The sequence below is a fragment of the Oncorhynchus tshawytscha genome, unplaced genomic scaffold (assembly GCF_018296145.1).
Source record: "Oncorhynchus tshawytscha isolate Ot180627B unplaced genomic scaffold, Otsh_v2.0 Un_contig_12002_pilon_pilon, whole genome shotgun sequence".
In the NCBI taxonomy this organism is placed as follows: Eukaryota; Metazoa; Chordata; class Actinopteri; order Salmoniformes; family Salmonidae; genus Oncorhynchus; species Oncorhynchus tshawytscha.
Genome location: NW_024608238.1, coordinates 39285 through 54615, shown reverse-complemented (window position 1 = coordinate 54615; position 15331 = coordinate 39285). Strand labels below are relative to the sequence as shown.

At 45.4% G+C, this 15331-nt stretch overlaps 1 protein-coding gene across 1 annotated transcript; it reads right to left on the bottom strand.

Annotated features, from left to right (window-relative positions):
- Positions 1-9311: 9311 nt before the first annotated feature.
- On the bottom strand, positions 9312-13509 carry LOC112236449 (potassium voltage-gated channel subfamily B member 2; the record flags this gene model as incomplete). Its single annotated transcript, XM_042312967.1, has 2 exons — positions 12409-13509; positions 9312-9925 (listed from the first exon to the last, which is right to left on the bottom strand). A coding segment is annotated over exon 2 (579 nt), but the record flags the coding sequence as incomplete, so codon positions are not given.
- Between the last annotated feature and the right edge of the window lie 1822 nt (positions 13510-15331).

Sequence of the window (15331 nt, the reverse complement as noted above, 5' to 3'; positions counted from 1 at the left end):
TAACATGATGTCCTATGAGTGTCATCTGATGAAGATCATCAAAGGTTAGTGATTAATTGTATCTATATTTCTGCTTTTTGTGATTCCTATCTTTGGCTGGAAAATGGCTGTGTTTTTACGACTTGGCTATGACCTAACATAATCATATGTTGTGTTTTCGCTGTAAAGCATTTTTGAAATCGGACACGACGGGTAGATTAACAAGAGGTTTATCTTTCATTTGCTGTATTGGACTTGTTAATGTCTGAAAGATACATATTTCTATAAAATATTTTTGAATTTCGCACGGTGCCTTTTCAGCGGGAATGTTGTCGAGGGGTTCCGCTAGAAAGGTTCATCTGAACCTAAATCACATTACATGACATTCTGCTGAGTGGGTAAGGAGAGATTCACCTGGACCTAAATCACATTACATGACATTATGCTGAGTGGGTAAGGAGAGATTAATCTGAACCTAAATCACATTACATGGCATTATGCTGAGTGGGTAAGGAGAGATTAATCTGAACCTAAATCACATTACAAGACAATCTGCTGAGTGGGTAAGGAGAGATTAATCTGAACCTAAATCACATTACATGACATTATGCTGAGTGGGTAAGGAGAGATTCGTCTGGACCTAAATCACATTACATGGCATTATGCTGAGTGGGTAAGGAGAGATTAATCTGAACCTAAATCACATTACATGGCATTATGCTGAGTGGGTAAGGAGAGATTAATCTGAACCTAAATCACATTACAAGACAATCTGCTGAGTGGGTAAGGAGAGATTCACCTGGACCTAAATCACATTACATGACATTATGCTGAGTGGGTAAGGAGAGATTAATCTGAACCTAAATCACATTACATGGCATTATGCTGAGTGGGTAAGGAGAGATTAATCTGAACCTAAATCACATTACATGACATTATGCTGAGTGGGTAAGGAGAGATTCACCTGGACCTAAATCACATTACATGACATTATGCTGAGTGGGTAAGGAGAGATTAATCTGAACCTAAATCACATTACATGGCATTATGCTGAGTGGGTAAGGAGAGATTAATCTGAACCTAAATCACATTACATGACATTATGCTGAGTGGGTAAGGAGAGATTCACCTGGACCTAAATCACATTACATGACATTATGCTGAGAGGGTAAGGAGAGATTCGTCTGGACCGTGACTCTGCTGAACTTGCATGGAGAAATAATCTGCATCCCAAATGACATCCTATCCCCTACCCCAGGGTTTCAGAAAAAAAATAGGTATACAAATTATAATAAGAATACATCTATAACAACACACTATTTATTTTTAATTTGGGTCATTGGAGGATGGTCGATTTCTCATTTGAGCCTTGAGCTGAAAAAAGTTAAAGAACCCCAGCACCTACACAGTGCACTACTTTTCACCAGAGCTCCAATGGGAACTGCACAAAAGTAGTGCACTATATAGGGAATAGGGTGCCATAGGGTTGTCTCTCTCTCGCTCTCTCTCGCTCTCTCTCGCTCTCTCTCCTATAGCTCTACTATAACCTATTGCTAACACCAGAATCAGTTTAGGAGTATGACAGTGAAGTCCTGGAGAGGGAGAGGAATTCACTGAAAGGGGATTGATATTAGAATGCAGAGACAGAGAAGAACCAGAAAGAGAGAGGGGAACAGGAAGAGAAATGAAGAGAGTGACAGCGAGAGGAACAGGAAGAGAAATGAAGAGAGTGACAGCGAGAGGAACAGGAAGAGAAATGAAGAGAGTGACAGCGAGAGGAACAGGAAGAGAAATGAAGAGAGTGACAGCGAGAGGAACAGGAAGAGAAATGAAGAGTGACAGCGAGAGGAACAGGAAGAGAAAGAGTGACAGCGAGAGGAACAGGAAGAGAAAGAGTGACAGCGAGAGGAACAGGAAGAGAAAGAGTGACAGCGAGAGGAACAGGAAGAGAAAGAGTGACAGCGAGAGGAACAGGAAGAGAAAGAGAGTGACAGCGAGAGGAACAGGAAGAGAAAGAGAGTGACAGCGAGAGGAACAGGAAGAGAAAGAGAGTGACAGCGAGAGGAACAGGAAGAGAAAGAGAGTGACAGCGAGAGGAACAGGAAGAGAAAGAGTGACAGCGAGAGGAACAGGAAGAGAAAGAGTGACAGCGAGAGGAACAGGAAGAGAAAGAGTGACAGCGAGAGGAACAGGAAGAGAAAGAGTGACAGCGAGAGGAACAGGAAGAGAAAGAGTGACAGCGAGAGGAACAGGAAGAGAAAGAGTGACAGCGAGAGGAACAGGAAGAGAAATGAAGAGTGTGACAGCGAGAGGAACAGGAAGAGAAATGAAGAGTGTGACAGCGAGAGGAACAGGAAGAGGAAGAGTGACAGCGAGAGGAACAGGAAGAGGAAGAGTGACAGCGAGAGGAACAGGAAGAGGAAGAGTGACAGCGAGAGGAACAGGAAGAGGAAGAGTGACAGCGAGAGGAACAGGAAGAGGAAGAGTGTGACAGCGAGAGGAACAGGAAGAGGAAGAGTGACAGCGAGAGGAACAGGAAGAGAAATGAAGAGAGTGACAGCGAGAGGAACAGGAAGAGAAAGAGTGACAGCGAGAGGAACAGGAAGAGAAAGAGTGACAGCGAGAGGAACAGGAAGAGAAAGAGTGACAGCGAGAGGAACAGGAAGAGAAATGAAGAGAGTGACAGCGAGAGGAACAGGAAGAGAAATGAAGAGAGTGACAGCGAGAGGAACAGGAAGAGAAAGAGTGACAGCGAGAGGAACAGGAAGAGAAAGAGTGACAGCGAGAGGAACAGGAAGAGAAATGAAGAGAGTGACAGCGAGAGGAACAGGAAGAGACATAAACAGAGTGACAGCGAGAGGAACAGGAAGAGAAATGAAGAGAGTGACAGCGAGAGGAACGGGAAGAGAAATGAAGAGAGTGACAGCGAGAGGAACAGGAAGAGAAAGAGTGACAGCGAGAGGAACAGGAAGAGAAATGAAGAGAGTGACAGCGAGAGGAACAGGAAGAGAAAGAGTGACAGCGAGAGGAACAGGAAGAGAAATGAAGAGAGTGACAGCGAGAGGAACAGGAAGAGAAATGAAGAGAGTGACAGCGAGAGGAACAGGAAGAGAAATGAAGAGAGTGACAGCGAGAGGAACAGGAAGAGAAATGAAGAGAGTGACAGCGAGAGGAACAGGAAGAGAAATGAAGAGTGACAGCGAGAGGAACAGGAAGAGAAATGAAGAGTGACAGCGAGAGGAACAGGAAGAGAAATGAAGAGAGTGACAGCGAGAGGAACAGGAAGAGAAATGAAGAGTGACAGCGAGAGGAACAGGAAGAGAAATGAAGAGTGACAGCGAGAGGAACAGGAAGAGAAATGAAGAGTGACAGCGAGAGGAACAGGAAGAGAAATGAAGAGAGTGACAGCGAGAGGAACAGGAAGAGAAATGAAGAGTGACAGCGAGAGGAACAGGAAGAGAAATGAAGAGTGACAGCGAGAGGAACAGGAAGAGACATAAACAGAGTGACAGCGAGAGGAACAGGAAGAGACATAAACAGAGTGACAGCGAGAGGAACAGGAAGAGAAATGGAGAGTGACAGCGAGAGGAACAGGAAGAGAAAGAGTGACAGCGAGAGGAACAGGAAGAGAAAGAGTGACAGCGAGAGGAACAGGAAGAGAAAGAGTGACAGCGAGAGGAACAGGAAGAGAAATGAAGAGAGTGACAGCGAGAGGAACAGGAAGAGAAAGAGTGACAGCGAGAGAAACAGGAAGAGAAAGAGTGACAGCGAGAGGAACAGGAAGAGAAATGAAGAGAGTGACAGCGAGAGGAACAGGAAGAGAAATGAAGAGAGTGACAGCGAGAGGAACAGGAAGAGAAATGAAGAGAGTGACAGCGAGAGGAACAGGAAGAGACATAAACAGAGTGACAGCGAGAGGAACAGGAAGAGAAAGAGTGACAGCGAGAGGAACAGGAAGAGAAATGAAGAGAGTGACAGCGAGAGGAACAGGAAGAGAAATGAAGAGAGTGACAGCGAGAGGAACAGGAAGAGAAATGAAGAGAGTGACAGCGAGAGGAACAGGAAGAGAAATGAAGAGAGTGACAGCGAGAGGAACAGGAAGAGAAATGAAGAGAGTGACAGCGAGAGGAACAGGAAGAGAAATGAAGAGCGTGACAGCGAGAGGAACAGGAAGAGACATAAACAGAGTGACAGCGAGAGGAACAGGAAGAGACATAAACAGAGTGACAGCGAGAGGAACAGGAAGAGAAATGGAGAGTGACAGCGAGAGGAACAGGAAGAGAAAGAGTGACAGCGAGAGGAACAGGAAGAGAAAGAGTGACAGCGAGAGGAACAGGAAGAGAAAGAGTGACAGCGAGAGGAACAGGAAGAGAAATGAAGAGAGTGACAGCGAGAGGAACAGGAAGAGAAAGAGTGACAGCGAGAGGAACAGGAAGAGAAATGAAGAGAGTGACAGCGAGAGGAACAGGAAGAGAAATGAAGAGAGTGACAGCGAGAGGAACAGGAAGAGACATAAACAGAGTGACAGCGAGAGGAACAGGAAGAGAAATGAAGAGAGTGACAGCGAGAGGAACAGGAAGAGAAATGAAGAGAGTGACAGCGAGAGGAACAGGAAGAGAAATGAAGAGAGTGACAGCGAGAGGAACAGGAAGAGAAATGGAGAGTGACAGCGAGAGGAACAGGAAGAGAAATGAAGAGAGTGACAGCGAGAGGAACAGGAAGAGAAATGAAGAGAGTGACAGCGAGAGGAACAGGAAGAGAAATGAAGAGAGTGACAGCGAGAGGAACAGGAAGAGACATAAACAGAGTGACAGCGAGAGGAACAGGAAGAGACATAAACAGAGTGACAGCGAGAGGAACAGGAAGAGAAATGGAGAGTGACAGCGAGAGGAACAGGAAGAGAAAGAGTGACAGCGAGAGGAACAGGAAGAGAAAGAGTGACAGCGAGAGGAACAGGAAGAGAAAGAGTGACAGCGAGAGGAACAGGAAGAGAAATGAAGAGAGTGACAGCGAGAGGAACAGGAAGAGAAAGAGTGACAGCGAGAGAAACAGGAAGAGAAAGAGTGACAGCGAGAGGAACAGGAAGAGAAATGAAGAGAGTGACAGCGAGAGGAACAGGAAGAGAAATGAAGAGAGTGACAGCGAGAGGAACAGGAAGAGACATAAACAGAGTGACAGCGAGAGGAACAGGAAGAGAAAGAGTGACAGCGAGAGGAACAGGAAGAGAAAGAGTGACAGCGAGAGGAACAGGAAGAGAAAGAGTGACAGCGAGAGGAACAGGAAGAGAAATGAAGAGAGTGACAGCGAGAGGAACAGGAAGAGACAAACAGAGTGACAGCGAGAGGAACAGGAAGAGAAATGAATAGTGTGAGATAGGGGAACAGGAAGGGTGTGTGACAGAATAAACAGAGAGCGGGACAAAATGGAGAAAGAGGAAGAAGGTGATGGACAGAAATAAAGTGATGGATAGGTGATGGATAATTTGATGGCTAGGAAAGCAAACCTTTCTCATCAAAAGTGAGGGAACCTAGTGGTTAGAGCGTTTGGACTGACAAGGTAAACATCTGTCGTTCTTCCCCTGAACAAGGCACTTAACCCATTGTATCCCCAGTAGACCGTCATTGAAAATAAGAATTTGTTCTTAAAACTGAATAATGAATATAGAGGAAAGGGAGGGAGATTATCTCTGTCTTCATACTATCACTAGTCTGCCCTAGACCTCAGTGACTAAATCTCAAATGGTGCCTTATTCGATATAGTGAAACACTATTGACCAGAGCCCTATGGCACCCTATTCTCTATATAGTGCACACCTTAGACCAGAGTCCTATGGCACCTATTCTCTATATAGTGCACTACTTTAGACCAGAGTCCTATGGCACCTATTCTCTATATAGTGCACACCTTAGACCAGAGCCCTATGGCACCCTATTCCCTATATAGTGCACTACTTTAGACCAGAGTCCTATGGCACCTATTCTCTATATAGTGCACTACTTTAGACCAGAGTCCTATGGCACCTATTCTCTATATAGTGCACTACATTAGACCAGATCCCTATGGCACCTATTCTCTATATAGTGCACACCTTAGACCAGAGCCCTATGGCACCCTATTCCCTATATAGTGCACTACTTTAGACCAGAGTCCTATGGCACCTATTCTCTATATAGTGCACTACTTTAGACCAGAGTCCTATGGCACCTATTCTCTATATAGTGCACTACATTAGACCAGATCCCTATGGCACCTATTCTCTATATAGTGCACACCTTAGACCAGAGTCCTATGGCACCTATTCTCTATATAGTGCACTACTTTAGACCAGAGTCCTATGGCACCTATTCTCTATATAGTGCACTACATTAGACCAGATCCCTATGGCACCTATTCTCTATATAGTGCACTACTTTAGACCAGAACCAAATGGCACCCCTTGGCTCTGGGCAAAAGTAGTGCACTATATAGGGAATAGGGTGCCATAGGGCTCTGGTCTAAAGTAATGTACTATATAGGGAATAGGGTGCCATAGGGCTCTGGTCTAAAGTAATGTACTGTATAGGGAATAGGGTGCCATTTGGGACACATAAGTGTGATTACTAAGGACAAGAGAACGGTTTTGGAACAGGTTTCACGTTGAGGATACATACAGTAGTTTGTCTCCTAATAGAGCAGTAGGTGTGTTTCTGTGTATCTGTGTGTTTGTGTGGTGGTAGGTGTGTGTCTGGGTGTGTCTAGGTTCTTGGTGTGTGTGTGTGTGTGTGACTAGGTGTGTGTGTGACTAGGTGTGTGTTTCTGTGTATCTGTGTGTTTGTGTAGTGGTAGGTGTGTGTCTGGGTGTGTCTAGGTTCTTGGTGAGTGTGTGTGTGTGTGACTAGGTGTGTGTGTGACTAGGTGTGTGTGTGTGTGTGACTAGGTGTGTGTGTGTGTGTGTGACTAGGTGTGTGTGTGTGTGTGTGACTAGGTGTGTGTGTGTGTGTCTAGGTGTGTGTGTGTGTGTCTAGGTGTGTGTGTGTGTGTCTAGGTGTGTGTGTCTAGGTGTGTGTGTGTGTGTTAGTTTCTCTATAGATACAGTGTGTGATACTGTAGGGGATGGCTGTGATCGACACACACACACACACCCACACGTACACACTTTTCAGGCAGTGCTCTCTCCTGGTTGTTTTTGTATTCTACTCTTCTATTTAGTCAGTTCTGTAAAACACTACTGCTCTTATTCCCTCGTTCACTCCCTCCTCCGTGCAGATACCTCCATCCTCCCTCATTTGTCAGAGTCTTCTGCACCAACTATGTTTCCAGTTTCATGTGGAGATATTAGTATAAATAGATACTGTATATATATATATATATATATATATAAGTATAAACTGGGTGGTTCGTGCCCTGAATGCTGATTGGCTGACAGCTCGTGGTATATCAGACAGCCTTTGTATATTGTTTACCACGGGTATGACAAAACGTTTATTTAATTACATTTTTACTGCTCTAATTTATTTTGACTCCGCGTTGTCGTGCTTAAGAACATCCCTTAGACGTGGTATGTTGGCCACACCCCCCTCGTGCCTTATTGGTTAAATATACACCCCCTCCTCCACTCGAGATATACATCACGCCTGACTCTTCAACCTGTACAATACTCTAGCCTACTTCAACAGAGACTTGGTGTGTTTTCCAAATGGCACCTTATTCCCTATGAGCCCTGGTCAAAAGGAGTGCAGTACAGGGATTAGGGTGCTAATTGGGATGCAGTTTAGGGCTGTCTTTGTACTATATATCGGATTCTCCATTCTGCAGAGATGCACAACAATGAGAAATGAAATTACTGCAAGAAAATGCCCTACGCAAATGAGAAAACCCCTCTCGTATCCATCCTCTCTCTCTCTCTCTCTCTCTCTCTCCCCCTCTGAGAAAACCCCTCTCGTATCCATCCTCTCTCTCTCTCTCTCCCTCTGAGAAAACCCCTCTCGTATCCATCCTCTCTCTCTCTCCCCCCTCTGAGAAAACCCCTCTCGTATCCATCCTCTCTCTCTCTCTCCCCCTCTGAGAAAACCCCTCTCGTATCCATCCTCTCTCTCTCTCTCTCTCTCTCTCTCTCTCTCTCTCCCCCTCTGAGAAAACCCCTCTCGTATCCATCCTCTCGCTCTCTCTCTCTGAGAAAACCCTCTCGTATCCATCCTCTCTCTCTCTCTCTCTCTCTCTCTCCCCCTCTGAGAAAACCCCTCTCGTATCCATCCTCTCTCTCTCTCTCTCTCCCCCCTCTGAGAAAACCCCTCTCGTATCCATCCTCTCTCTCTCTCTCTCTCTCTCTCTCTCTCTCTCTCCCCCTGAGAAAACCCCTCTCGTATCCATCCTCTCTCTCTCTCTCTCCCTCTGAGAAAACCCCTCTCGTATCCATCCTCTCGCTCTCTCTCTCTCTCTCCCCCTCTGAGAAAACCCCTCTCGTATCCATCCTCTCGCTCTCTCTCTCTCTCTCCCCCTCTGAGAAAACCCCTCTCGTATCCATCCTCTCTCTCTCTCCCCTCTGAGAAAACCCCTCTCGTATCCATCCTCTCTCTCTCTCTCTCTCCCTCTGAGAAAACCCCTCTCGTATCCATCCTCTCTCTCTCTCTCTCTCTCTCCCCCCCTCTGAGAAAACCCCTCTCGTATCCATCCTCTCTCTCTCTCCCCTCTGAGAAAACCCCTCTCGTATCCATCCTCTCTCTCTCTCTCTCCCCTCTGAGAAAACCCCTCTCGTATCCATCCTCTCTCTCTCTCTCTCTCCTCCCTCTGAGAAAACCCCTCTCGTATCCATCCTCTCTCTCTCTCTCTCCCCTCTGAGAAAACCCCTCTCGTATCCATCCTCTCTCTCTCTCTCTCTCTCTCTGAGAAAACCCCTCTCGTATCCATCCTCTCTCTCTCTCTCTCTCTCTCTCTCTGAGAAAACCCCTCTCGTATCCATCCTCTCTCTCTCTCTCTCCCTCTGAGAAAACCCCTCTCGTATCCATCCTCTCTCTCACCATTGTTTCTGTATGAGTAAGAAGAGGACACACAGCTATCACAGGCAGCGCAGTAGGATGGACGCCTTTGCAGTGTTGTACAAAACCGACGGGAGTACACACACGCACACACACACGCACAGACACACGCACACACACACGCACAGACACACGCACACACACACGCACACACACACGCACACACACACGCACACACACACGCTGAAAATCCAGCGGGGTACAGTTACACCCCTGAGAGGATAGAGAATAAATGAGGTGGGTGGTGTAATCCCCTCCCCTCCGCCCTCCCCCTCCTCTTCATCCTCCCCTCAACCCGCCATCCCCTCCCTCTCTTACCTTGGCAGGCAGGGATGAGCTGGGTTTCTCCAGGAGGTCCCAAAGCTTCTTCCTCTTCTCCTGGCAGCAGGTGTTATCAAACTCAATCTCTCCCTCTCTCTCTTTCAGCGTCTCCGCCTCCCTCCGCAGCTCCTCGTTCATTTGTTCTTTCTTCTGGTGGTACCGGGCCTGGCAGCAAGACTCCAGGTAGATCTCATCTATACCCCAGTAGTCGAGCTCCTGGCCGAACGACAGGGCGCACATCTCCTCCATCATGTGCAGCTTCCCTGTGCGGTAGAAGTTGAGGATCGAGGTGAAGGCGCCCGGGTGTCGGTCAAAGAAGTATTCGTTCTCATGGAGGCTGTAGTCGTCGCAGACCTCCATCAGGCTCTCGTGGGTGTTGCAGTCGCGAAGCTTACCCAGGCGGGTACGGGGCAGCCGGTCCAGCGTCCGCCACAGGACCTCGTGGTTTAGACCTCCGACATTGACGCGAACCCTCCTGGAGCGGGCCTTGCTGCGGATTATCTGGATGGGGTCTGGGGGGAGGGAAGTCACCCCTGGGTGGTTGATGGGAGTCTTAGGGCCGACCTTCTCAGCCATGGTGGTATACTGGAAGAAGGGGGATGGAGGTTTACCTGTGAGCAGGAGGAGGAGGAGATGTGAGGTGAGAATAAAAGGCTGAAAATATAAAAGAAATACAAAAAAGAATGTTGAACAGTGTTCTAGTACTTATACTAACACAGTGTTCTAGTCCTCATACAAACAACAGTGTTCTAGTCCTTATAGCAACAACAGTGTTCTAGTCCTTATAGCAACAACAGTGTTCCAGTCCTCATAGTAACAGTGTTCTAGTCCTCATACAAACAACAGTGTTCTAGTCCTTATAGTAACAAGTGTTCTAGTCCTTATAACAACAGTGTTCTAGTCATTATAGCAACAGTGTTCTAGTCCTTATAGCAACAACAGTGTTCTAGTCCTTATAGCAACAACAGTGTTCTAGTCCTTATAGCAACAACACAGTGTTCTAGTCCTTATAGCAACAACACAGTGTTCTAGTCCTTATAGTAACAACAGTGTTCTAGTCCTTATAGCAACAACAGTGTTCTAGTCCTTATAGCAACAACAGTGTTCTAGTCCTTATAGCAACAACAGTGTTCTAGTCCTTATAGCAACAACAGTGTTCTAGTCCTCATAGTAACAACAGTGTTCTAGTCCTCATAGTAACAACAGTGTTCTAGTCCTCATAGTAACAACAGTGTTCTAGTCCTCATAGTAACAACAGTGTTCTAGTCCTCATAGCAACAACACGGTGTTCTAGTCCTCATAGCAACAACACGGCGTTCTAGTCCTTATAGTAACACAGTGTTCTAGTCCTTATAGCAACAACACGGTGTTCTAGTCCTTATAGCAACAACGGTGTTCTAGTCCTTATAGCAACAACGGTGTTCTAGTCCTTATAGCAACAACGGTGTTCTAGTCCTTATAGCAACAACAGTGTTCTAGTCCTTATAGCAACAACACAGTGTTCTAGTCCTAATAGCAACAACAGTGTTCTAGTCCTTATAGTAACACAGTGTTCTAGTCCTCATAGCAACAACACGGTGTTCTAGTCCTCATAGCAACAACACGGTGTTCTAGTCCTCATAGCAACAACACCGTGGAGAGTTGGCAGTCAGAGACACCTGTTAAGTCTTCCTCTACCTTCCTCTACCTTTATTTATATATATATATATATATGAGTGCAATCCAAATTATTATGAAATTAGCATAATAGGCCTACTCCCATTTGTTTCCTTTCACTTGCCATCCCAGATGATATTGATCTTTTTTTTCTGATTTCATTTCCTAGCCTACTCCTGAATCAAAGCCCATTTAATTCGTTATTTTCAATACATTAAATAAGGCTCATTTGTGTGTATTCCTGCAAATATGCCAATAAATCAAGTAGGCTATTGTATTGTGGTATTGTATTGCATTGTATTCCTGTCCCAAAATAACAACAGATGTATTTTGGCGATGAGTAAACCAATCCACAGATGACGTATTACCTCTGACTGGATTTAGGCTACCCTATTGGCGGATCTATATTAAACTCCCTCCACACAGAAACGGATGATGATGATCATGCTAAAGTTATGGTAAATATAGAGTCCCGCTCTATAGATTAAATTTCTATGACTTCATAACATGATCGTTATGTGCTCCTTCTGTGGAGGGAGAAATAAAATATCAGCCTTGTGTGTTGTTGTATCTTCTCAAGGCTGAGCTCCCAGCTCCCTGGACGCTATGACGGAACATGTAAGGCTAAGCGAATTACATGGATATGAATCCATATTTACAGATGTAGCTAAAAAAAAAAAAAGTTCATTTCGACCCACTCGACTACAACAGATTTGAGATCCAATTGACACTAACACAGGACATACACCTCTCCAGGCTCTTTGCGCTCATGATACGTCGTTTGTCTATGTACATATGTGTAATCAAACTCCAATTGGGTTTATTTTCTGTTTAATGAACAATAAGACGTTATTCCTGGTAAGAAGGCGAGTGTGGGAAAGACCGCGAAATGTTACTAAAGATATAAAAGTTTCTATTCGCGTTCGCTTCTCCCTTGAGTGATTACCGCGAGGAATAACTATATATTACAAACTTAAATATCCCCTAAAGGTAAAGATATGCGTATTTTATTGATTAAATAGACAACAGTTTAATGTACTGCTTTAATTAGGTGTGTGAATTGAGGATTCTAAATAAACTTAACTTTATAACTGACTTAAATATGTTTTTATATTTCTCTACTGAAACGGTTTATGATAATATTGCAGACTGTCAAAACTTGCAAGATGGTTCCCACCAAAAAAAAAAAAACTGTTGCACACCTCTTTCGTTGCACCATTCTCCACAATAAAATCCATTCCAATGTAGCCTAATAATACACTATTTTGTTATTTTCATATGACCCAAAATATGAGTGGGCTATGGTTTCCACCTCTCACATCCATCTGATCAACACAGCGCAATTTGACACTGTGTAAAGTAACCTTAAAACACGGCAACAATACCACCCGGAAGATAACGGTAGGTGTTTCCTCCATACAGATAATACGTGTCTTACCTTGCCGAAATAAACCACCTTTTGCATGCAAACTCCTCTTGTTCCGACGGGGGGGAAGGAGAGAGAGAATTACTCCGTTATTCCCTTCAGCCAAGCCGCTAAGATTCCGAGTTCTCCGCTAAGGACGATGCTCTGAAATCAATAGATATGTCCCACATTTTGATACCAAATCAAACGAGGACAAAAAAATAATTTATCCTATTGAGGAAGAAAACCTCAGCAAAAACACAGGAAGGCAGTTTTGCCAACGGTGCTAAAGACTCCCGCGCTGTGTATTACCTCCATCGATTGGGGTTGCGTGCGGTGCAGGGGAGAGACCGGTGCTACTGTGTGTGTGCCTGCAGACGTCGAGCGGCGCGTAAAAGCAACGGGTGCGAACGGGATAAGCGCACTGTGGGGCAAACCGCATAGAGAAAGAGGAGCGGAGACGTCCCACACACAGCCACTCAGTCACAGTACAGAGTAGGAACACACAGTACTGTAGACTGTAAGTGCAGTGGGAGCTGTAGAGAAGAGGGGCGCTATGCTGAACCGAGCACATTGCACAGTGCAGGCCGCATCACAACCTAAATATGCAATTGGATTGTACTGTAGCACAGACTCTGTACTGTACATCATCAAGGAAGTACAGCTGCACATCGACGACAGGAGCTCGTCTGAAATGACACTTATTTTATAGTACACTGCTTTTGACTATAAAACTATTCTATAGTGCACTATACCGTTGACCAGGTTATTTTTAGGGCAGGAGCAAGGGGGTCTCCCTCCCCTGTCAATCGCAAGAAAATAGATGTTCAATCAGAACATATGGTTCAGCTATGACAATCTGTGGCCTGGTTGGTGAATGCTGTAGGCACGGTGATTTGAGCGCAGTAGGGGCACTCGATTTAGTCACACCGGTCCTCCAGAGGCATAGTTTCTTCTTTTCAGACAATTAAAATTGGAACACTATTCGTACCCGATGCTCAGGTCTTCTAAATCAGGTGCTCCTACCGTCAACAGCGCAACACGAAGAGAGAAAGAGGAACGCAAGCCTCTATGCACGGGGTTTTCTAATGTTTGGTGATCAACTAGGAATGCACGGAAGATCGCGTTCGACGGGTTGGTGACCACTGGGCTAATGAGCCCGTATAGGTACAGCTGGTAACCCAGGCAACTGTTAATTAGTGTTTGATTAAAACGAGAGTAGCAGTCCTCCGTTCACCTAGAACAAGACACACACACACACATACACACAACCACAACTAGAGCAAGACATACAGGTTTTAAATGTAATTTAGATTCAGATCCAGAGTACAAAAGCAGGTTTGTGAAATACTTTGAAATATAATGTTTCGCCCACAACAATAATTAAAACTCTGAAAATGTGATTGTATTTCTCTACCTCAGCTAAAGAGCTTTGATAGTGTCTTGTGATTAGATTGAAGGCAGGCATTCTTTTACACATCAACCACCCATGGACTTACACTCTCTCTCTCTCTCTTTATCTCTCTGTCTGTCCCTCTTTCTCTTTCTATCTATTTCTCTTTCTCTCTTTCTCTCTCTCTCTCTTTCTCTTTATCTCTCTGTCTGTCCCTCTCTCTCTCTCTCTGTGTCTGTGTGTGTCTCTCTCTCTGTCTCTCTCTCTCTCTCTGAGAGAGAAAGTCAGACACACACCAAAACAATTTAATTGGCTGGTTTGTCAGACCTTGGCCCAGTTTCACTACACGATTCATCTTTAATCGTAGGGACACAAAGTCAACTACAGTTATTTATTATTGATCAAATGGTGACTATTTACATTGAACTTGTGTTTTTACACTGCTGCTACTCGCTGTTTATTATTAATGCATAGTCACTTTACCCCGACATACATGTACACATCACCTCAACTAACCTGTACCCCGCACATGGACTCTGTACCGGTACCCCTGTATATAGCCTCCACACTGACTCTGCACCGGTACCCCTGTATATAGTCTCCACATTGACTCTGTACCGTAATACCCTGTATATAGCCTCCACATTGACTCTGTACCGGTACCCCTGTATATAGCCTCCACATGGACTCTGTACCGGTACCCCTGTATATAGCCTCCACACTGACTCTGCACCGGTACCCCTGTATATAGTCTCCACATTGACTCTGTACCGGTACCCCTGTATATAGCCTCCACATTGACTCTGTACCGGTACCCACTGTATATAGCCTCCACATGGACTCAATACTGGTACCCCTGTATATAGCCTCCACATGGACTCAATACTGGTACCCCTGTATATAGCCTCTACATTGACTCAGTACCGGTACCCCTGTATATACCCTCCACATTGACTCTGTACCGGTACCCCTGTATATAGCCTCCACATTGACTCTGTACCGGTACCCCTGTATATAGCCTCCACATTGACTCTGTACCGGTACCCCTGTATATAGCCTCCACATTGACTCTGTACCGGTACCCCTGTATATAGCCTCCACATTGACTCTGTACCGGTACCCCTGTATATAGCCTCCACATTGACTCTGTACTGGTACCCCCTGTATATAGCCTCCACATTGACTCTGTACCGGTACCCCCTGTATATAGCCTCCACATTGACTCTGTACCGGTACCCCTGTATATAGTCTCCACATTGACTCTGTACCGGTACCCCCTGTATATAGCCTCCACATTGACTCTGTACCGGTACCCCCTGTATATAGTCTCCACATTGACTCTGTACCGGTACCCCTGTATATAGTCTCCACATTGACTCTGTACCGGTACCCCTGTATATAGCATCCACATTGACTCTGTACCGGTACCCCCTGTATATAGCCTCCACATTGACTCTGTACCGTAATACCCTGTATATAGCCTCCACATTGACTCTGTACCGATACCCCCTGTATATAGCCTCCACATTGACTCTGTACCGGTACCCCTGTATATAGCCTCCA